The sequence below is a fragment of the Falco rusticolus genome, chromosome W, assembly GCF_015220075.1.
Source record: "Falco rusticolus isolate bFalRus1 chromosome W, bFalRus1.pri, whole genome shotgun sequence".
NCBI lineage: Eukaryota > Metazoa > Chordata > Aves > Falconiformes > Falconidae > Falco > Falco rusticolus.
This window is the reverse complement of record NC_051209.1, coordinates 1,726,955-1,751,622: the sequence shown is the minus strand read 5'-3', so window position 1 is coordinate 1,751,622 and position 24,668 is coordinate 1,726,955. Positions and strand designations below refer to the sequence as shown.

General features: G+C 40.3%; 1 protein-coding gene across 4 annotated transcripts in view; it reads left to right on the top strand.

Annotated features, from left to right (window-relative positions):
• The window catches only part of ZNF532 (zinc finger protein 532), a 49,404-nt gene extending 26,642 nt beyond the window's left edge, over positions 1–22,762 (top strand). For all 4 annotated transcript variants that reach the window (XM_037372391.1, XM_037372388.1, XM_037372389.1 and 1 more), the window contains 5 exons: positions 6,477–6,639; positions 10,316–10,594; positions 16,230–16,342; positions 18,025–18,172; positions 20,428–22,762. In XM_037372391.1, coding sequence (XP_037228288.1) covers positions 6,477–6,639; positions 10,316–10,594; positions 16,230–16,342; positions 18,025–18,172; positions 20,428–20,922 — 1,198 coding nt within the window. In that variant the 3' untranslated portion in view covers positions 20,923–22,762. The remainder of the gene's footprint in view (positions 1–6,476; positions 6,640–10,315; positions 10,595–16,229; positions 16,343–18,024; positions 18,173–20,427) is intronic.
• The last annotated feature ends 1,906 nt before the right edge of the window (positions 22,763–24,668 follow it).

Sequence of the window (24,668 nt, the reverse complement as noted above, 5' to 3'; positions counted from 1 at the left end):
ATAGTTGAATGTTCCTTGTAAGAAGTGGTATTTTCTTTAAATTTTCCAGTTTTAATCAAGATGTTATCTTAAATGCATGCAGAGTGACTAGTAGGATTTTTCCAGTCATTGCAGTGTTTGGAGTTCTTTGCTTCCATTTCACAAGCGTCTGTAGGCAGTATGGTGTTGCCACCAACACTCATGATGCTCACGTTGACTGCTGTTTCACCATTTAATAAGGTCTATTTCAGACTATCAGGACCTCTGCTTTTCCTCAGATGTGTTTATACTACTTGGTAGCAATTTTAAAAGCAAGTGTTCTTGTTTAAATTAGTTGGTTTCTAAGGATCTCTCTCACATACCTTGACCAAAGTTGACATCCTGTGTTTGTCATGTTGCTGAAATTGTGTTTTATCTGCTGTGGTATATTTGGATATCTGTGTATATTTGGAAGGGACCTCGAAAGACCATCAGGTCCAGCCTTTCGTGGGAAAGGGAGCTGAGGTGAGATTATCCAGCACGCTGTTCAACAGCCTCTTGAAAGCCTCCAGTGATGGAGACTCCATCACAACCCTGGGGAAGTTGGTCCAGTAAATGATTGTTCTCACTGTAGAAAGTTTCTTTCTTGTATCAGGATGAAACCTCTCCTCGTGCAACTTGTAACTGTTGCCCCTTGTCTTCTCCATGTGGCTCCTTGTGAAGCGACACCCTCTGTCCTCTTTGTAGCCAGCCGCCCTTTAAGTACTGGAACACTGTGAAGAGGTCCCCCAGAGCCTTCTCCAGGGAGAGGAGACCCAATTCCTTCAGTCTTTCCTCGCAGGACAGGTTCTCCAGCCTCTTGATCATCTCTGTGGCCCTCCTTTGGACCCTCTTCAGTCTGTCCATGTCTTTCTTGAGTTGTGGGGACCAGAAGTGGACACAGTGGTCCAAGTGAGGCCGGACCAGTGCTGAACAGAGCTGGCAAGCACTGTTGTATTTGAGGAAATACATTCACATTTGACCAGTCTGCTGCTGGTGGTTTATCTGTATCATATTGCCTAGCATCTACATTGCATATGACTGGCATACATTTTGAAAGTTTTAACAAATCCATGATTGGAAAGAAGGAATGTAAGGAGTATTTAATAATAATACAAAGTCATAAAGCTTATGACTACATAAGCTCAGTTAAATTTTTGTTCTTTTGGAAGTAAAAATTATAAAGCTAATGAAAGGAAGGGTACAGTAGCCTTCTGTGTTGTGGAAATGTGAAGCTTTTGAGATTTCATTGAGTGTATAAAAGGTGTCTGACCCTTGAATGTGCATTTTACACCTCACCTGGTAGGCAGATGTTGTTGAGCTTGGCTGCGGAGCCTGGCTTCTTGGTGTTCCTCTGGGTGTCACAGAGGTGTAGCCAAAACCCAGCCCCAGGTGATGAGGTGGCTGGGGAAAATTTGTTACCTCTGCCCTGTAAGCAGGCTGAGGCTGGTCCAGTCCTGAGCGTACTCTTCACTAGTTCACGCTGTTTTGTTCACAGGAATTGGGCTCACTGGGTAAATGGCTGTGTGCCTCTGGCATTTACTTGTAATTTACAATTGCATTACAAATGGTTGTTTCAGAACAGATACAGTAAACTAATTGGTGTATGAAAAATGAAGTTTATTTGCAGTGATTCTCAGTGGCATGAAATTAGATTGTGTTAATACCAGGAAATGGATGGCTGTCTTGTCTTGCAACTTTGTGAAGCTCTCTCCTGTAGCATACCTAAGATGCTACATAGTTTTTGTGGGAAACCAAAGCTTACGTGTGATTTTCTTTCTTCAGTGAACAGTGTAGCTTCATAGGAATGGCACTAAGATCTTTTTCGTGGCTGATCTCTTTTTGGATACTGGAGAAAATCTTGTTTATCCAGATGGATGATGGATATATACTGTACTATTGGTACAAAGTATATAATCCCACACATATCATTTTTTTAGAGAAAAAATTTATGGGAAGGAGAAGTACCATGCTCTCGTGCAGAAGTTTTCAAAACACTGAACGTCTTTTTTGTGATGTGGAAGTATTTTCCTGTGAGATAACATCTGTATTTATTCTAAAATAATACATGAATTTAACTGGATTTTTGAAAAATGAAAAAGTGCGTGTGCGTACCATGCCTGTTTTGGTGTGTGGTGTGGGGCAAGAGCAGCCACCCTGGCAGTGGGGTTGCAGTGAACTGCCTGCCTGATGCAAGTGTACTGTTGAATCAAGGTGGTTGTAAATTACATCCTGACTAAGAACAGCTGCCTTTAAGCTGCAGACAGGGTTCTGAGTTGTTACATGTTAAATACTGACTACTTTAGGTAAAAAAACAAACCAGCATACTCAGTTGCATGTGTTTAGGATTGAAAATCATGCTTTTGCTGTGACTGAAAGAAATAATCCTAAGTGTGTATAGTCACAATTCATACTATTACATATGTTGGTATGAATTTAACAGAGTGCAGTCTTTTCTCAGACACCTGTCTGAAATCTGGGTGTCCACTAGATAGTTCTTGTGCTTCTGAAGTCTTAGCTTACACAGAAAACACATACATTCAGCTCTTCTTAGAGAGATACAATTCATATATGTGATAAATTCAGAAAGATGTCAGATTTTTTTGTAGCAGATTCAGTTTCTCCCATCAGTGCTCATGGGTGCCACATTACCTGGGAATGTGGTCATTAAGGGCTTGTGAAGAGCATTGCCAGCTGGTGGAGGGAGATGATCCCCTCCACTCGGTGCTGCTGGGGCAGCACTGCACTACTGCACCCAGAGCCGGGTCCTCAGTGTAAGAGAGACATAGTGTAGCCAGTCCAGCAAAGGGGCACCAAAATGAATAAGGGACTGGAGCATCTCTCATGTGGAGAGAGGCTGAGAGAGATCAGACTGTTCAGCCTGGAGAGGAGAGGGGTTAGGAGGACCTTATCCATGTGTATCAATATCATATGGGAAGGCATGAAGAAGAGCGAGCCAGACTCTTCTTTGTGGTGCCCAGAGACAGGAGAAGAGGCAATGGGCACAAACTGAAACACATGAATTTCTACCTGAACACAAGTCACTTTTTTACCATGAGGGTGGTGGAACAGGTTGCCCAGAGTCCATGGAGTCTCGAGTCTGTGGAGACATTTCAAAACCCAGCTGGATGTGATCCTGGGCAGCCTGCTCTGGCTGGCCCTGCTTGAGCCAGGGCTGGACTAGATGACTTCAAGACCTCCTGTCCAACCTCAGTGATTCCATGGTCTTTTTGTTCCTTACTTTAGATACAGTAATAATCTGAAGCATATAGTAGATCATAATTTATTTGGTTAAATTATGTAACCCTGCAATAATTAATATATATACCACAGACCTGAAATCATTCCAGCTGAGATCACTGTCTAGTTCCACCACAGATGATAAAGGCAGGTTTTCTAATTTCTCATTTTAATTTTATTTGCAAGATATGACTCTAATAGAAAGTGTACATCATGAAATAATCAGAGAATTATTTTTAATTCTGCCAGTCTTTATTTACATCTTGCTAATCTGGAACAATGTAACTTTACTCCTGTCTCTCTAGCACCTAGCCATGGGATCAACTGCTCGCTCGGCAACAGGCAGCAAAACACTGGGATTCTGGATGTTAGCTGTGGTATGTGAGCAATAAACCTGAAGGGCGAAAATTACCCTGCCAGGGCTAAGGCTGTGATACAATCTTGTGCCTCAGCTTGTCTTGCCTGCTTAGTAATCAGGCCTGATGCTTCATGACTTTTGGATGAAGTTGCTGATGGAGATGTAAGACAGGGTTATAAGAGGCAGGATGTAAGGGACAGAAGGAAAAAAACTTGGAGCCTCAGGATTAGGGAATGTGCATGGTTAGTACCAGCTCTCTGGCTTGTGGCATTACAAGCAGATTCACTGCAGAACTGCAGCAAGTACTTCTCTGAGGAAGCTGTTTTTCTTCCTGGCTGGAGTGCAGAGGGCTGACAGCAAAATCACTGCTTCAGATTATCTCTAGCTGCTCTGCTGAGATGGGACCAAGGCATTGGAGCATGCTTAGATGGTCAGTAGCCCTGGGTGCTGTGGACGAGGGAAATGAACCCTTGCACAATGAATCCTTTGGCTCTTTGTACCCTTAAAGCTTAAGCAGTGCATCCCACAGAGTGTGCCTGTAATAGCACCGTGCCTGGCACAGTGCACATACTTTCCGTTTCTGTCTGTGTGCAGTTCAGCTGGCTTGCTGGGGTGGTGATCCATGGGTGGTTTTTCCCCAGAAGTTATCTCTTACAATCTCAGTTAAAACTATTAGTAAGATAATATGGGTTTTATATTGATGTGAGGTACATGAGGCGAAACTGCATTTTAGGAATCTGGGATTTCTTTCTTACCAATTATCAAGAAGCTTTTCCTATTTCTGGCAAGCTCTTTAACATCTCTCGTACAGGAATTACCCAAGAAATTAGGATTCTGAAGGGGTATAGATGAGTAATAATGTGACAAACTAAAATACTTGTTGTAAATAATGTTTAAAAAGCTTTTATAGAAGTAATGGGGGGGACAGAGCACGGGGAGGGGTCTTCCCTTTCGAAGGACTCCATGCTCACTAGGTGAAGCTAGCAGATGCATTCCACTCTGCCTATGCAGAGTATGTCATCCCATGCAGAGGGCTCACCATAGAAAGCACCGCAATAGTACAAGGGTTGTCAGAGGATGCCGCACAAATAGGTTTATCTGAACGTATGTGAGAAACTGGGACTACTTGATATACCAGAAAAATATTCTTTCACAGTTTATCTGATTAAGTGCACTGTTTTTCATTATTTCAAATACTTGAACTCATTGAAGGCTTGGGCATTGAAGCAATGTCCCTGTTCTTGTCATCTCAAAACACAGTGCAGAGTGATCTTTAGAGCTCTTGAACAATGTACCGTTGATGGTAATTACTTAGAGGAATATGGAAGGGACTTTGAACATTTATGTGGATAATGAGAAAATTCAGCATTCTAGCAAGCAGGGCTTGTTGGCTGGGTTTTTGTAATGGAAAGTCCTTAAGGACAGAGATCAACCTGTAGCTGATGGGATTAGGCAGACTGCTTTTGCAGAGGAAGCGCCTGCCATTGTGCTGAGCACCTGTTGTTGGGTTTATTTTATTTTAGCTGAACTTTTTTCTGAAGTGCGGCTAACGGAGTAGATTTCTCTCATCCAATGATCTATGGCAGATTTCCTTGTCACTTTTCTCTCACGTGTCATTTCCTTTCATTCATTTTTCAAGTTAGAAAGAAGTGTAATGTTTCTGAAAAACTAGAATTATTTACTATTTATAAACAGATATACTAAAGGGTTGCAGTTGGAATGCTAATCTTGTTACTCACCTTTAGTTGCCAGGGAAGTCATTCTTAAGACATTCAAACATGCAGATGGGCAAAAACAACAAGCAAACTATCAAATAAATAATTACCTAAAACCAGAATTTAAACTACACTTTTCATTATAAAATCATCTGCAAAATGAAACAACTTCAAACTATTGTCATGTAGTAGTTGCTGCAGGATTTAGATCAAAGGATTATGTTTCCAGTTTCCCCTGTGTGTTTTGTCTGTTGGACAGACGCTTGAGAAGGATTTGCTAAAAACACAGCCATTTTCAGATCATTTAATTATGGTCTTAGGATTTTGTGATACACAATTTTTTAACTATCATGCTCATTTTCAGGGACTATACTTCCTAGTGTCCAGTACTTACCTAGTTCTCTGTTAATTAGTATATCTATTTCTAAAGCACTTTTGAAATTATACTAATAGATGCATTCCTTCACCAGTTACACAGCTACTAAAACATAAATAGCTTTTATTAGCATTTAGATTAGAATATTGTAGAATGGGAGATCTAGGTAGCTAATTTAAAAAGTCGTATATGGTCCGAGAGAGGAAGCTGTGGTTTTGGTGGTGTCTCGACATGGCTTCAGTGGATTCTTAAAAGGCTTGTAATTGCAAAACAGGAAACACCATCCTGTGAAGTTTCAGCTTCAGAACATTAACAGAGTCTAGGCTTGGCATTCAGGAGGTGCAAAGCCATATACCCTGCCAAAAATAATTACCAATTATGATCAAATCAGTCACTCCCTTAAAATATGTACTGTCTTTGCAACCTGAAACAGGTATATTGTCCTTTAGTTATAATGTGAGTTCAGAAACTGAAGACATTTAACTTTCAGAGGATCCTAAGCAGATGTTGGTATTATATATGTAACTGGAATGCGCTGTTGTTTTCTGGCTTCTTGTTTGCACTTTTTTAATGATTCTTTTTTTCTATTTTTCTGGGTTTTTTACTGCTCCTGTATTTTGAAATTGGAGTATGTTTTGAATTAGTTTAATTTTAACTTTTTTCAGACAGTGCGAAATGATTACTTAAACATGTCAGATCTTACCTCTGCTGAGAAAAAAAGTTAACATCATGATTCTTGCAAATAGATCATCAACATGACTGACATTGTTTATTGTACTTCTGTTTTTAGAATAATATATAAATGCTCTATGTGTGACACTGTGTTTACTCTACAACCTTTGCTCTATCGCCACTTTGATCAGCACATTGAAAACCAGAAGGTGTCTGTTTTCAAGTGTCCAGACTGTTCTCTTCTATATGCACAGAAACAGCTTATGATGGATCATATCAAGGTGTGTAGGCATCTTCTCTTGTTTCGTTCATAGATACCATTTGTCATGCAATATATGCTGTGAGAAAATACTGTTAAAAGGCACAGAATAGCAAGAAGACTGCTGAGAGATGTTAATAATTGCAAGAGAGTAGTCCATGAATAATGTTCTCAAATGTTACATGTATGATTTCCTATGGTCTTCAGCGTATCTGTGATATACACTAACTCAGATACCACTAACTCAGATTTCTATGCAAATGTTGATTTTGGCACACTAGGAATATCTTGGTGCATTGCATTCAATACATCATTTTATCATAATAATAATGGGTATAGTGAAGTAAGTCTGATCCTGTTAAGGTCTGAGCCTTATTTGCAGTATTCTAAGTATTATTCCAGTTGTTAGGAGCTGAGAATGCTGAGTACATTATAAAATCTAACCTTTGATATTCAGAATTCACTGGTAGGAACCAGCATGTTTCTTGAATAGATGTAGAGGTTATTTGTGTGTGTGTTTACATATGAACATGTACACATGCATGCTTTGAAAAATACATGAAGTGGATTTTCTCATAAATAACATTGTAACTGAAGAAGTTTTACTGTCATCCTTGCAAATCATGCTTTTTAAGAATTGACAGCCTCCTGGCTATAATTTGCTACCTGTGTATTTTAGATACACTTTGTTACTTTGTTTTATATATACCAAATCTGTTAGCAGTGCTGAATTTCTTATGCCTTATTAACATCTGGTCCTGGTAACAGTTGAAGTTATTTACACCATTGCCAAGTATTACAATCCAGAATGGTAGCACTTAGTTCAGTGGGTTTCCCTTGCAGTGACGCATAAGGCTTTGTAAAATTTGTATACAGAAGATATCTGTCTTGCCTACTAAAATGATCATTCTGCATTTCAGTCTCAGCTGTGGCACTTGTAACCTCAGAAGTCTCTGAAGTTATGTTGAAAACAAGATCGCAAGTCTTGAGAAAACAGTTGGTCTTAAAGCCAATCTTAAACTTGAGGAGGATATAGGGAAGGGCTGACCCAAGATGTTCAGAAATTCAAGGACTGGATATTTTCTTTGTTTCTGAACTAGTTCATATTTACTGTAAGAACTGTCTTACCTTTATGCCAGATGTCTTTAATTATCCTGTCATGCAGCAATGCAAAGTCCTATTTTCTGTTTCCTTTGATCTCCTTGTATTGTTTCTGCGTTTTAACTAAATAGGTAAATTCCATATATTGCATTATATGTCTCATTTATGTAAATAGGTTTTCTTGACTTGGGTATTATTGAAAAAGTATTGTTATATCTGTACGTAAGTATTTCTTTAAGACCTGAAAACAATTATTTTAGGAGCATGACCTGACTGTAGTTAGGGCCTGACGCTATTCTTACACAAGTTAGGGTTGCTCAGCATCTCTCATTATAAAGTTATTCTCAGTTATTTAAAATGTGGGCTCTTTTGGCTTCAGTGTGTGATGCCCGCATTTGTATGTTCAACCAGTGTTTTTTTAGCATGTTTCACTAGAAACGATTCAAACATTTTTGGGAAGAGTAGAGGACTAGAATATACACATGCAGTAACAGTATTACTGCTTTTATTCAGAATTGCTAGTGCTTTTACATTTATCCTGTGTGTATAATAGTAGGGACAGCAGCAGAAAAGTATAAATTGGACTTCAGTTAAGGGGGAATAAAAAAGCCTATTAACAGGGTATAGATAAAAACTGAAAAGGAGACTGGGGAGAGCATGAATGCCAGACAAGGGCAGAGCTCAGCCCAGCTGCACAAAAATTAATTGTTTGGTATGGCCAGACATTAGCCATCAAGGCAGAGAAGACCTGGATGGAAATAGAACAGAAAGGGATAGAAAGAGGATCAGAAGGAGGTTATTTAAAGCTACAAAAAATAACCTAGAATAATTCCAGCAGATGTGAATGCTTGGCAAAATGTGTGTCTGGTTTTCCTGTGAGGGCTCACTACAAAAAAATTGCTAACAGCCTGTGAGAATAGGTGGTGAAGGTCTGGACTAGAGGTGTAACACTCCTGGTTCTGCTGGTGATACATGCTGTGATCACTCTGACTTGATGTTATGCTTTCATGATTTTTGTTCATTTTCAAGTAAGAAGTTAAATATCAAGTAATGCATTTAAAAGACATTTAGAAAGTTGGATACTAATATTTTACATGCTGACAAGCTAAGGTGGGATGGAATCTCCAGGTCAGTCCTCAGCTGCTGGAAAGTACAGGAACCTCCTTGCCCCCTACCCTGTGCTTCTGTCTTCATGCCCTGGTGCAATGGGATACTAAAGGCAGCCTCCTCCTTCAGTACACGACCAGCTTGTTCTTAGAGCCAGTCAGTTGGTCCTGTGGGCTTTGCTTTTTAATAACATTGTTTAACAACTGTTAAATAGAAGAACAGATTCTACAGATCAGGTTGATACTGGCTGTACAGCCAGTGGGTAGTCCCAGAGGAGCCGCAAGACTTACAAAGGAACTTGGCACTGAAGTATTACACCGGAGTATCAGATTTGTATTCTTACATTCTCAGATTCAAGAATATATTGAATGGGTTTTTGTTTCTGAGGTTACCTGTAGGAAAAATAATTATGTTTGGGATGGCTAGAGGTATCATTCAGGACGGCTGTAATAAAGGTCAGTAGATGAGATGATTAGAACACTGTCATTGTAAAGGGCAAATCTTTCAGATGTGACAGAGACCTTGATAGTGGATCCATGTTCAACAGTATGTTAAGTCTGGGCTGCAGTCATCTTTGGTGGCCCAGAACCCTGCTGACTCGTTCCTGTTGTGTCCTTGTTCATACATGGAACTCACACAGCTGAAGCCCAGGTCTTCCTGAACGAGGCATTCATTTTGGAAGGCTCGAGTATCATACCAGCTGGGTTCCAAGGAGGAGGTGAAGTTCTTCCCTTCGTACTGATTGTTTACTTAAAGTCTAGAAATAAGTCAGTGAGGAAGGATCACTACCCAAGAGCTGCAGGGTGATTGAGAACAGCTTGACACTTCTGAGCTGTCCCCTGGTCTTGGCGACCCTGTCAGCCCTGCACACCATCAGTTCTAAAGACTGTTAGTAGTGTAGCCCTAAGTTAGGGTGCTTACAGCCTGAGCATGAAGTAAGACAGGGCTTAACTCAGCCTCAACATAAAATATTAATATATCATAGTTGCCTGATCTTTCGAGAGTTGACTGTTCTTATTTACCAATGTGCCGAGTCAAAATTTCTCAGTAAAAAACTTTCCTTCTTAGAAATTTCTAGTCATATAGTTGGAAATTAGGATGCTGAACTAGTATGTTAGGGAAGTGAAGTGAGAAATAAAACTTAACATAAAGTACTTCTTAAGCCCTTTTTTCTTCCCTATTAAACAGCAATTTAAACGTGACCTAATAAGTTTGTGGGCTTGTGTGGGTTTTTTTGGGGAAGACATCTAGCCACTGAAGAAAACTTCTCTTTAGCTACAGATCATGTCTGTTAGTGTTGTTGGCTAGTTTCTCTTTATGCTAGGCCTTGCCTTTACATAATTATGTTTCTTTACGTTAGGAATGTGATCTAATAATAGTATGACAAAGAAGTAAGTGAAGACTTTTGGTTCAGAGGGTCTTTGCATTTTTTCAATACAACTGTATACGTCTATATTAGTTTTGTACTTTTTTTTTCTCTTCTATTGTAGTCTATGCATGGAACTTTGAAAAGTGTTGAGGGGCCACCAAACCTGGGGATAAACCTGCCTCTCAGTACTAAACCCACAAATCAGAACTCAGCCAGTCACAACAAAGAGGACACAAAATCTGTCAACGGAACAGAAAAGTTGGAGAAGAAATCTCCTTCTCCCATAAAGAAAGCAGAGCCTAAAAAAATCGCTAACCCTGGCTGGACATGTTGGGAGTGTGATAGACTCTTCACTCAGAGAGATGTTTACATCTCCCACATGAGGAAAGAACATGGAAAGGTAAGTGAATTAAACCTGAAATATTCTTTTTTTCCAAATTCAGTTGTGTTTTTGCAAATAGTTCCTTTAAGTTCCATTGCTATTCTTCACTGTTCTTGTATCTATTTTCTCTTCTCTCTTTGGCTGCTTAGTTTTTGTCGTTTGCTGCATATTTCTACTGAGAAAATCCCCACAGTCTTACTTAGTTGTAGGCTTGTTTATCCAGTACAAAAATTTCTTCAAGATGGAAAGAGTGAAAGACGTTCCAGTGTTTCATCCAAGTCATCTAGTATGATCCAGGTTCTTTTTTTAACTTTGTGCCTTCTCAGTTTCCTCTCTCTCCTGAAAGTTCATTAACTGTTAGACTCAGGGACTATGTTTTATTGGTCCAATGACTGCCAAATGGCATTTCATTTTAAAGGCAGACACACTCTAGGGTCAAGCCATTACTCTAATCTTAGACTTGTAGGTTCAGCCAACAAGTTGACTGAATTGAACAAGTTGTACTTTGTATTTAAAGCAGCTGGATTTGGGATAGCTTACTTAAAATGGATTGGAAGTGAAATACAGGAATGCTGTATTGTCAAGTCAGCAGAAGGGCAGTTTGATGTACTCCCTGCATCCAGTAGCTTTTCCAGTTACATGAAATTAAAAAGACTGGCAGGTAAGCGATAGTGAAACTGGTCCTCGGTTGGACTCGTCTTAGCTGTGTTTGAGACAGACAGGAGCAAGCTCCAGCCTGATGCTGACACACAGCAGCCTTCTGCTATCCAGTCCTGTCCTGCACTGTGCGCTAGTGAAAACGGTCTGACTCTTTCCTCGGCTGGGAAGCAGGGAACTAAACTCATGTTCTGTGCTGTGCTGCAGAAAAAGAGCAGAACTGGAAGGGGTAATTGACCTATTTTGTCTAAGTGGAGAAGAATCATCCTGAGTGAAAAGCTGTAGTTTTCAGGATGCTAATATGCTTTAATAAATGATAGCACATTTCCAGAGGTTTCTCTGTCCCTTCAAATTACAGTGCTTATCTCTAAAGCTGTTGTGCAAATTATTTTATTCTGTTTATAAATATTTTATGGAAAAGCTCAAAATGCCAGGCTACTGAGTGTCATTTGTAGTTTTCTTGTGACAACTTCAAGCAAATAGCACCCAAGCCTGACTGACAGGACACTTATTTCCACATTCCTTAGCTGCATGGCCAGGCCTCCTTGGAACAAAACACACAAAACCAAAGGGCTATGGTTCACAAAACTACATTTTCTTTTACCTGGTTCTCCTTCCACAGCATGAGGGCATGAAAAGCAGACAAACAGCTGAGATCATGTGATCTCCACTTGATTACTCCACTTGCTTTAAAAGACCACTTTTGCATTTCTGTCCATTGAAGTCACTGAGGAGCTGTTAATTGCTATAGTTTCAAGCCTAGCAGGTATATTCCTGACACCTCTGCTAGGTAGTGTCTATAAAGAAACATGGTAAATTGTCTTACAGTCCCTGTGGCATGCAGATGCACTGAATACTTCTTTCTGATCCTGCAACACTCATACAATCATAGTCTAATTTTTTGTCAAAATCAGTCTCTCTAGCAGCATGTAAATTGTTGGCCCACTCTCTTTTGCGTGTTAGTCCAAATATTGACTCATCAGTGCTTTTACCAGCAAAAAGAAGTAAGTTTTAAGGCCAGACGCATTTTGCATTGATGCAACCCTTAAAAACAAAACAACACAACCTCCCTATGAAGCTGTCACTTCAAAGTGGACTAGACAATGATATCCAGTCTGATCACATCTGCAGCAAAATGGCAGAAGACATGTAAAATAAGGTTAGTAACACATCGATAATGCTTTCTAAGTATTAGCTTTAAATATACATCTTTCTGATGTTTAGTAAGAATGTGCAATGTTACTTCAAGAGCAGCACTTACTGCGAAATATTTGATAATTTTTGCACTGAAGTACTGGCCTAAAGGTCTGTTCCTCTGCTTAGATTTACATGCTATTTCTTATCCCTATTCAAGCAGTTCCTCAAATCACACCAGAGGCATGATATATATTAAAATGGATAGAAATACAATTCCATGTCTTTCAGAAATGGGTGATAAAGACTAGTTGCTATGTTCCTTCCAGACATCTTGAAATTTTCAGTACCTGTTAACTTGCAAATGGACTATATTCAAAACCTAAACTTTTATGGATATGTTTTATTGTAGAGACTAGAAATGAGCATAAGATAACCAAGTATGTGATATAGGTCTAATAAATAATGGAATTAATGTATAGTCTGTTTTTCTTAAGAATTATAGGTGTGAGTTAAATGCTCTAAAATTATCTATGCCAAATATTTATTAAAAACTTCAATTAAGCATTTATTGAGCTGTTCACAAAGTCCTTTGTCATGTAAGGTATTTGAAGATATTTAGTTTCAAACTTCTCATTGCTGCTTTTGCAGGATCAGAGTAAATGTTTGGAGCCTGTAACCCTTCTCAGCTGATCTTAGGCTGGATTACTCAGAGGTATTCACAGGAGAGGTACTGCAGTGTGCATCCTCTTTGGACATGAGTTTCCAGACCTTATTGGGAAATGTCAGCACAGACAGACAGATTCACATTTTCTGTTTCTTCCTGAGCTGGTTGAAGGTGAGCCAGCGGTAGGGTAGGAAAACTAGTAGCCACCTTGGTGTGACTCTGCCTGATCTTAAAAGTGCTGGGCTGGGTATTTTAGGTTTAGTTTTGTTTTGTTTTTTAAAGTTATTAGCCCAGACAAAGGGTGGTTCTAACAAGTCTGTATGACTCCTGGCTTGAAACTGGATTGTGTATGTGTGCACCAAGCCAGGCAGACATATGCTGAGCTTCCTAGAACTTGCGTGTAAGTGCGTTTCTGTGAAAGGACAGATGTTTTCTAAGCAGGAGTTGCTCTACCAATTCTGACTTGCTGGGCATCTAATTGAACATCCTCTTCACTCCCGTAGAGACAAGATGCTGTACAACAGGTCATGCTGCACCTAATTACAGAACTAATTTTTTAGTTCTTTGGGATTTGGCTGCCATTGCAGAAGCTAATGCATCCAAAATGCTATTTGGGTCTCTATCCAGAATCTTCCCAGTGAATTTTACAGTGAGTGTGTTGTCATCAATGGTTACCCCAGGTAGTGCAGCTGGTGCTCTGACAGGGACTGGGTCCTACTGAGCACAGTCCTGCGGCTTTTCTGACTACATGCTTGGTACAGCTACGCTGTGCAGTGGCCTCGGCAAAGATACATGGGCTGCCTTGGTTGAGCTTGTATGTTTGTACAGCATGGTGCAGGGCTGTTTCTTGATAGAAGCACCAGTATGACTTCACATTTCATTTTACAAATCCTTCCCGGAACATTGCATCCATAAGCATATAAGAAAACCATACTGCAAAATGTATTGATTAATGCATTAGCATTAATGAGTATATGCACTGTGTGTGCACACTGTCAGGTTTTCACCTTTCACAATTTAAGAGCAAAATATGTTGATTTTCTTTTATTTTAATTGGCCTTTAAATGTAGAAAAGGAAGTCTAGGTTGAGCAGCACTGTGCCTCTAACAGCATTATGTTGACTAGCCCCAATAAAATCACCAGATCATGTTTCCTAATGGGCTGCTTCACATTTGCATGAACAACCTTTCAGAACTGCTTGTCTTTCCTTCCCCCCACGCTCCATGTGATTTTGGTCTTGATAGCAAAAGGTCTCTCATCTCACTGTAACAGCTCTTACTCCATTAGCTGTTCCAGACATCACTTTTTCCTGTGTACAAGCTTTCTACCATTCACTCCAAACTTTGCAATAAATGATAATTTTCAATAATGACATCACGTCTGCAGACCTCCACTGCCTTGTCTGTGGCTGTTCCTTAGCAAGGTAGCCGTTAGGGAGAATATGAACATCAGCATAAAGTTTGGCACTCAGAGCACAAATATAAGATGGATGTTTTCCAGTTCCTTAAGCATTTCTGAATGGCTTGAGCCTGTTAGTATTTAGAATTGAGAATTCTTTTTTAGTATTAGTATTGTTATTGTTGTTACTAATTAATATTGGGCACCAGAGAATTACTCATGTCATACTAAAATGTCCATGTGGATTATTGTGTATCTGCATTGTTTAGGAGTTTGTGACTTCCACAGAAGCAAAGAATAAAAGAGCTAAACTCTCCCCATTACTCTGTGAAGAAAACTTTTGCTATTGAGTGCTTTGGAAAATAGGGACAGATCTTGGGTGGATTCTCCAGAGTAGTCAGGAAGGGTCCAGGTTCAACCATTGATTCCAGGTCTTTTACTCAGTGGCCTCGGTTGGAATAGTAGAATAAAATTTTCATTAGTTTTTTTCAGTTTCCCAATAAATGCAGCAAAGAGAACGGTATTGACACTGTGAAGGTAAACTATGATCAGTGCTAGACCAGGAAAAGTCAATCCAAGGAACATGATTTTTCTTCTAGATACTTGACTGACGGTATGAGACTGTCTGTTGCTTCACTTTCGCCTGACTAGCAGGCATGAGCCATCCCTCAGACTGGAACACTTGAAATCTGGGTCCACACAATCTGAATTCCTTTTGGAAGGTTCCAATAAAGTCCATTTCTTCTTCAGACCCAGGGCACCTTGAATCTGGCAGGAATCATACTGAATGATAAGTGTGGGATCCTGGCCCTGACTGGATTGTTGAAAAGTAAACTGAAAAATAATCTGGAGAAGTCTTCAGTTAGATTTGTTTGATCAGTGTTTGGATTTAATCTCCAAGATGTTGTTTCGATTTCCTTGTTGCTGCCAAAACAGCAAAACCTACAGCAATGAACAATCTTGTTACCTGTGAAAGGAAGCAGAAAATCTGATTGGAAATATTTCCATTTCCTTTCTAGAGCTACTCCAGTTGCTCTTTGAACTGAGTTCCGTGACTGATGGAATTCAAGGGACAGGACCATGTAATTCATTCTTGGGGCCTGTATAATCTGCAGTTTCAGAGATGTTATTTTGTCATATTCTATAGCTCCTGTGGCCATGTTCAGCTGGAATGACATAGGTGGAGACCACACCATCCTTTTCAGCTTCCTTCCTTTTCTTTCTTCTTCCACTTAACAAACTAATGTAAAACCCACAGAATTCCCCAAACAGACATCCCTCAAGTTGGCATTGGACCATTTCTTCATTACTTTCGTGAGCCCTCTTAATGTGTCCATAATGTTTTGCTTTGATCATTATTACATGCTCTTCACCCATCCCTGTACATGCCTGATTAGCACTTTCAGTCAGCAGCTGCAGGCTTAGTTTGGTGGTGGGAAGGGAAAGGTTACTTTATAGTGAAAGCAAATCTCTCACCATGCTCCCTTTACTGATCCAGAAATAATCCACTGATCTTCCTTGCGTCTTTAGTGAAAGAAACTCTCCTCATACATAGTCTGTGACACCAGTTTACAACTGGTGATAGATGTGTGTGTGTAACTCACGCTGGCCGCACTGCCTTGAAAGAAGTCCAGGTCCTCTGACTTCTGCAGTGTTGCTGTAGGAGCGGTGTGTACTTGAAGGTACAGTACCAAACACTGGTAAGTGGTGTTTCCTTTCCTGTTATCAAAAGGTTCGACACATGCACTACTTCTACTGAGCTTTTTTTAATTAATGTATTTTTCTTCTTTTTTAAAGCAAATGAAGAAACATCCGTGTCGGCAATGTGACAAATCTTTCAGCTCATCCCATAGTTTATGTCGTCACAATCGTATCAAGCACAAAGGCATTAGGAAGGTTTATACATGCTCGTAAGTTCTACTTTTATTTATTGAGAAATAGAGTATAAGCCAACAAAAAACATTAAATTTATTTTCTTGACTGTATAAAAGCCAGCATCCCATTCATTCAAATGAATCAGGTATTTAGATGTATATACAGGCCAAGCTATTCAGGCTGTCCTGCATGCATAAAACATAACAGGCTACTGAGAATGCACGCACATGAAGTCTGCTGTCTTTCAGGGGCTTTGGCAAGCAAATCTGAAACTTCACTGAGCTGAGAATTTGCATGGCTGATATTTCTACAGTGGTGAACCTGGTGTTTCAATAGTCTCTCAAATGTACAACGCACTCTTCTAATCTACAAAAGCCAATAATTGTTGTATTTTTCTTGGATGTAAAATGATATGTAATGTCTAAAAATCCTTAGTGATGTTTAAGTGGCTGGAGAGATGATACATAATTTAATAGAAAAATCCATGTCAGTCAGACAAGATATATGATACAAACCTTCAGTTATATCTCTTCATTTATAGTTTTGTGTGTATTTGCATGCTGGGGAACTGAGTTTGAAGTTCTGAAAAGGAAGGTGCAAGCTGCAGCCATTCTCTGTGTCCCTTCTCTGCTGTAGTGTGATCTCTGCTTTGTTATGGGAAGCACAAGGCCCACAGGCTCAGGGGTGTGGAAACTTGAGAGTGCCATGCATAGCGTAGCATTCCAACAAAGTGCTTTATATCCCCTGGCTGCCTGGCAGAACCCATGCACCAGGTTGTTTCTAATGCACCCTTAATTTCTGCTTCAGTGCACATGAGCTCGCTAGCCTAGACACCATTTCTCTTGGTATATGACAAGTAGCAAGTGTCTGGTTTTTGCATACCCTTTGAGCAGAAAGCTTATTGTGGTTCTGGGGGTTTTTTTCAGAATGCCTACAGTACTGCCTCTTTGCTGTTTGGTTTGGGTTTGTTCTGGTTTGGTTTTTTTAAATAAAGTTAAATGAAACAGCATTTGAAAAGTTAAAACCTTAGGCGAGAGACTTCTCCCCTGCAGTTCTTACTTGGCCGTCCCTCCTCCAGACACCTGTACAGTATGTTACAACATTGGAGCTCAGGAGAAATACACTTCCCAAAAGCACATAAGAGGTTTAGGAGCGATGCAGCTGGTTCTGTGTGGGAGAACAAAGCACAGGTTGTTAAAGACAAGCTTGTTCTGCTGGTTAGTTTGAGGTTGGAAAGGGAGCTGAGAAGGAATTACTAGTTCCAAGGAGATAAAGTACTTGGGTTTGAATGCAGAATTGCCATTTGGAGCTAGCATTGATACTACGTGGAAGGTGTTTGCTTTTCCTTTGAAATCTGGGAAACATCTAATAGAATGTACAGTTTGGTGACACTAATAGAGGTCCAAGAAACAAACTTGGATGCTGCCAGGTTCTATTCTGACTCACACTTTATACCATTTTGGATATTATCTTCAGAGAATTTCTCATTTGCTCTGAATATAGATTGCTCAATCATTTCCAGTTTTATTTTGTAATTTTGCTCACTTTCTTATAATACTTACCTGTGCAATTGATTGGAAAAACATTGTCACTATCTTCAATAGATTGTACTCTAGCCTGGATTTATTTACTAGACCTATTTGTATTCTTCAGAATACTATGACTTTTGTTAAGCATCACAGTTGAATCTGAGCATGTCTGCTTTGTGTTTATATAGGCACTGCCCAGATTCAAGACGTACTTTTACCAAGCGGTTGATGTTGGAAAAACATATTCAGTTGATGCATGGAATTAAAGACCCTGATGTGAAAGAAATGACTGAATCAACCAATATTGAAGAAAGAGAAGTAAAAGAAGACATAAAGGTAATCACTTAGAAGCTTTATTCAGTCACTGACTGAATTTTTTGTGGCTGTATTTTCAGGATCTTTAAATAGATGCAGGTATTTTGATCCCATAAATGTCTGATCTTCTGTCAGGTAGAGCCCAAAAAATGTCTTGGAAGGTTCTTGTAACACAATCTGTCGTGCTTGAACTAGAACACGTTTTTGCAAAGATGATTGAGAGTGATGGTTTGATGGAGAATATAACTTACCCCTTAGTGGTTTGTTTTAAGAGCATCTTTTAAAACGTCTTACGAGGAGCAGCTGAGGGAACTCAGATTGTTTAGTCTGGAGAAATGAGGAGACTTAGGGGGGATCTTATCGCTCTCTACAGCTACGTGAAAGGAAGCTGTAGCCAGGCGGGGTCAGTCTCTTCCCCCAGGCAACAAGTGACAGGATGAGAGGGAACAGTCTCAAGTTGTGCCAGAGGAGGTTTAGGTTGAGTATTAGGAAAAGTGTCTTCACTGAAAGGGCTGCTTCACTGGCACAGGCTGCGCAGGGAGCGGATGGAGTCACCAGCCCTGGGGGTGCGGTGCTCAGGGCCATGGGTTAGTGATGGGCTTGGCAGTGCTGGGTTAGCAGTTGGACTCAATGCTCTTAAAGGTCTTTTCCAACCTAAATGGCTCTGTAATTCTCTGCAACCAAGTCCTCTCATATCTGTAGAAAAGCTGCAGGTACGTAGAAGCAATGTGACCTTCTTCCAAATACCCAGCCTTGACCCTATTTGATACAAATTTTCCAGTGAAACTGCTTTCAGTCTGATGACTGAAATACAGCAGGGTCTCCTGCTGTACTGGGCATTGGTGTGGCCTCACCTTGAGCACTGTGCGCAGTTCTGGGCCCCACAATTTCAGGAAGGATGTTCAGGTACTCTGATGCCCCCAGAGAAGGGCAAAGCTGGTGAAGGGCTGGAAGGCATGTCCTGGGAGGAGCAGCTGAGGACTCTGGGCTTGTCTAGTTCGGAGAGAGGGAGGCTGAGGGGCAACCTCGTTGCTCTCTGCAGCTTCCCAAGGAGGGGATGTGGAGAGGGAGGTGCTGAGCTCTTCTCCCTGGGATCCAGGGACAGGGTGCCTGGGAATGGCTCAAAGCTGCACATGGGGAGGTTCAGACTGGATGTGAGGAAGCATTTCTTTACCAAGAGGGTGCTCAAACCCTGGGACAGGCTTCCTGGAGAGGTGGTCCATGCCCCATGCCTGTCAGCATTTAAGAGGCATTTGGACAATTCCCTTGACAATGTGCTTTAACTTTTGGTCAGCCCTGGAGGGGCCAGGCAGTTGGGCTAGATGGCCATTTAAGTCCCTTCCAGCTTAAATACTCTTTTCTAAAAGGTATGCACACAAGCTACCTTGGTTCAATATTCTATTCTGCTGCTGCTGCTGAGTGTTAGGAGGAAAGCAAAAATGACAGCGCTATCCAAAGACTTGTTACATGCAGAAATTAAGAACATTTTTTAAGAGTTTTGGACTCTATATGATAAAGAATATCACCTGTGATGGCACGTCCAAAGCTGACAGCAGAGACACAAACATATCTGTCTTTTAAAATGTACTGTTGTCCTTTACATGACTCTCTTTCAGCCCAACATACTGCATTCTTTAAGTGATGAAAATACAGCAGCTGTACACATTGTTTTCATAAACATCATGGAGCATATCAGAGCTACACAGGATGCAGAAGATTCTTGAGGAATATTCATGTCAGAAGAATAACAAGGAGAATATAAAAAGTTATTAGTTTCATTAGTTTAAAAAACTGTGCATGTTAAGCCATCCTTTGGCAATATGTTAGTTTGGTTACTAACAATCAGGAAATAATCTGTCAAGTCAAATTTCAAAGATGAAATAAGTAATTAAAGCGGAGTTCCAACAGGTAGTGCTGAAAAGTTCCTAGACTGATACGCTACATTCTGTACACAGTTGAAGTTTCATTGTGTGTGTACTTGGATGCAGTTACAGTGGCATATATTTATTCAAGTTTATACAGTGTATTAGATACTGTAGCTCTATCAGAACTGACAAAACAAATTTTACGTGCAACTCATAGTAAAAAAAAAAAATCCCCTTTTTTTCCCAGTATGTACAACATATATTTGCTAGTAGTATTTCAAATATTGTATTTATCAGAGTTGTACTAGAATCTGCCAAGGGAAGGTTTTTAAAGTTTGCAAGTCACAAATAGTCATGAAAAGAATTGGATATTTATGCTTACATGGTATACCATTTATGGCTTTTTTTTAGGTTCCCAGTCCAAAGCGTAAATTGGAAGAACCTGTACTGGAGTTCAGGCCTCCACGAGGTGCAATCACTCAGCCACTGAAGAAGCTAAAGATAAATGTTTTTAAAGTTCACAAGTGTGCTGTTTGTGGCTTTACAACAGAAAATCTTCTCCAGTTTCATGAACATATTCCTCAGCATAAATCCGATGGCTCTTCATACCAATGCAGGGAATGTGGACTCTGCTACACATCTCATGTGTCCCTCTCCAGACATCTCTTCATTGTACATAAGCTGAAGGAGCCTCAACCAGTGTCAAAACAAAATGGGTCTGGGGAGGATAATCAGCAAGAAAATAAACCCAACCATGAGGATGAATCATCTGACAGTACAGCATCAGACAGAAGATGCAAAGTGTGTGCAAAGACTTTTGAAACTGAAGCGGCCTTAAACACTCACATGAGAACACATGGCATGGCCTTCATTAAGTCAAAAAGAATGAGTTCAGCTGAAAAGTGATCAGATTACTTGGGACACAGAAATCTCTCTCCACATTGGAATACTAATGACATTTTTGCTACAAAAGTTCAAGGTATAATAGTGTTAACAGTACTGTTCAGGCTGTTGCAATATATTCTGCATAAAAGTGTCCCCTTCACCTCATTGTCTATACCCTCAAAACCATTGAAGCAGTATTTGAGTTGAAAAGAGTTTGTGTATATTTAAGGTAATAACTTTTATACTCTTTGTTATGTGTTTCTATAGGTATCTAGTGGAAAATTTGGGTTATTCTGTTTTGTTTCTGGGTTTTTTTCTAGTAAGTTTCTTTTAAACAGAGTTCTGAATGCTGGGGCAGTTCCTTAGGTTCTCTTAAACTGTTTATTTGAATGCTTCTGAAAGAAGGTTTAGCTAATGGAAGTACATCAGAAAGCAGTGCTTGGAGGGGAGTGGGGAGGGGAAGCAAGCTAAGGGGAGATTTTAAATTCTAAGAACTCGTGCTTCTAAATGTCTAAGGAAGCTTTTAAACTTTCTCTTTAAAAATGTGTATTAAAAAAAAAAAGAAGAAAAAGTGCCAGTGCATATGGAAAATGCAGTGCTGGTTTTACGTGGCAACACCAGAACAGGTGCAGACCCCCTAGAATGATAACGTACTTTTGAAAAGTATAATTGCACAATTCTATGTATCATGAAGTGATTGATTTTTTAGGTCATCAGGTGCTTGTGATCAAAGCTCAAATTGTTACAAAAGGGCTGGGCTGCTTTGGATTTAACAAATAAGATGTAATTAGAGGAATAGGTTTATAATGATGATGGGTTTTGTCATGTAATTTATTAAACATTATATAGAATCAAGTACACAGTATTATGTATTTTCCTTTATTTCTGGTTTTTTGAAAGAAAAATTATTGAAAGAAAATGGTTAACCCTTGATACAGGGGTTGGTATTTCCCAGCTCTGTATGCTCATGCCAAATGTTCTGGTGCTCAGTCTCACATACAACCACAACTGTCAAGAAGTTAACACACCAGCCTACATAAGGATAATTGGGGCTTTCAGCTTTAGCACAGACCATATGAAGCTAGTTCAGCCATTTCAAACGTGTATCTTATATCACTACTTAACGCTTTCACAAAGTACAAAAAGGTACCATACTGTCCCTTTCATATATAGTTCTCTGTGAGAGTTATATTTTTGGGGTTTTTTTTGCATTTTATACCTTGTATGTATCCCTAAAAAAAAAAATTTGTACCTTTTTTTTAAAAAAAATGTGTAAATATAGATAGCTGCATGATACACAGTAGTAATTGTTTGGTTCCTTAAAAGTCTTGCTGCTGTCAGATGTTACTATACACTATGTCCATTACAACTGTATTAAACACATTTCATATGTAAATAAATGTGGAGCATTTTGCCCCTAAAGATTTGTGAGATTCTGCTATTTATCATTAAATTTTAACAGTTTTAAAAATGGAAGTGTTTGAAAAAATACAGATCCTTCTCAGCCACCTCTGTTAAATTTCTTAATCACTCTGAAAGTTGTGATTCAGATACATTAGTTCTTTCTCTCTTCATCCTCATTCTTAATTTGGTTTGTTGGTAAATGCTTGTTATCCCATTTATATTACTCACATATTGAGTGGTTATGAGGTACTTTTCCATCCTAAAACATGCAGCTGGTGTCGCAGGATCTTAGTGTGTAATGTACACTGGTTATCACTGCCCTTTCCATTAAGTGTATACCTCTTGAACACTTGTTTGTTGATGTGCACTGTCAACTGTACAACAACAGAGTTATCACTATGCAGAATGGTGTTTTGTATACAGTGAACAGATAATAAAAGTTAAATTTTCACAGCCATTTTTAATACTTCTGTTTATTTTCTCTTTTCACTCTCTTGCATCTGCAAGGGATGCTGTGAACCAGTAGCTTAGGTCACTGTTGGTACTGCCAAGAGGCAAAACTCTGAAAGTTACAGACCAGTCATCTGAAAGCTGTGGGGCACGATACGAAACCACTCCATGCTCAGCACCCGCCTCACAGGTCAGACGTGTGCAGTGCGAGGTCCCATGCTGCCTTTGTCCCCGTGACTGGCACCGTGGGTTCCCATGGCAGTTCATTTGGCCACAGCCATTGAGAGGAGCTTGGCTACTTGACAGCAGGCTCTATTCAGTTTTCATTGGAAGATTGATTTAACTCTCCTAATAATCCCTTGAAAGGTTTAAGGGATCATGGGTCTTGAGCTGCCCCATAATCTTTAGACACATACCTGTGTCAGAGCTTATTCATGCTCAGGTATGGCAAGAAAGTGTGACTTTTCCTCCATGTAAACAGTTCCTTTTCACAGGCAGAAATCTGCTCGGCTAGGTGAAGCAGGAAGCTCTTTTGAGAAACATGGCATTTTCCAAATACCAGACCAGGGGGTGGGGGGAGAGAGATTGTGGGACAATTAATACGATAATGTTTCTCGCATAGTGTTCCTTGACTAGTTCTCTAGCTCCTCCAGACACAGGGGCTTTCCCTTCTATGTCTTCTGAGTAATTCAAGATTCCTAGATATTAGTAGTGAAAAAGGCCTGTTGGGTACTTCTCTCTCTTTCCAGGGGAGATTTCCAGTGATCAAGCATTACTCCAGGCTTACTTCTGCTGGTTTCCTTTTGAGATTCTTCTGCTTGGAAGTTGGTCTCGTCCAAGCAGAGGTTTCTGGTAATGACTAACCAGTTTTTTATTGCTATTTTACTTGGTCTTGGGGAAAGAATGTTTCACATTTTATTTGGTTGACCCTTTCAGAAATCATGGTTCCTTTGCTGCTCAAAACCCTGTGCTGATCTCATCTCCCTGTCTACCCCGCTCTCAGGGGAAGCACATGTGCTGATCAGACCAAAGAGCAAAAGGAAGTAGCTGCCCCAAATACAACACAGGCACATTGGAAGTGTAGTGTCTTATTAATGAACTAATTTTTTACTGACTTGGAGGGTGGCTAGTCACCCACCTTCTCTGCTGCAGGAGAGGCCAAGCAAGGGGTAATGCCACCATCCCTGCCACAAGGCATGTGTTTCAAGCATAAGGGATTTTAAGAGGCACCATGGTGCAATATAGCCAGCCAGGACAGCACTAAGAAGGGAAAGTGTAAGAGCAGGTTTTTGTGCATTTGCATACCAAAGAACCAGCAGCAAGCAGCTGGGTGCAGCTACAGCACACCAGGAACCTGAGAACTACGGTTAAAGGGAACGAAAAGAAATGAATCTGTGGCTTATCCTCCTTTCCCATCCTGGCCCTTTGGTTGTGCAGGCTGAAAAGAGAGTAGCTCTAACCTCAAAACACAGATTAGCTTCCAAGGTTTCTGCTGGGGCACAGCCTGAACAATGACATTTAGAGCTGCTGTTCAAATTAAAGCAACTTCAGCTTGGCATGCTTGCTGTTGAGTTCAGGGTGTTCCCCTCAAGAGCAGGAAGCAAGCCCTAAATTACAAATTCTCTGGAGAGGCTCCCAAAATGTGGGAATGGGAGGAAGGGCAGGAGCAATGGAAGGCAATTCTCCTTCACAGCATGGAGCAGGACCCCCAACAAAGTCAGCTCATTACAGCTGGTCCTCTGCAACAAGCAAACCCAAAGCACCAGCACCAGCTGCAGGCAGGCTCTGGCATGGAAACCAGACAGGCCCAAGCAGCAAGCAAACAATGCTGAGAGAGCTGGGGAAGCCAACACTGATGCAGCGGCCACTCACTGCTGCGAGCCTCCCAATACCAGGCATGCTCAAGGCAATGA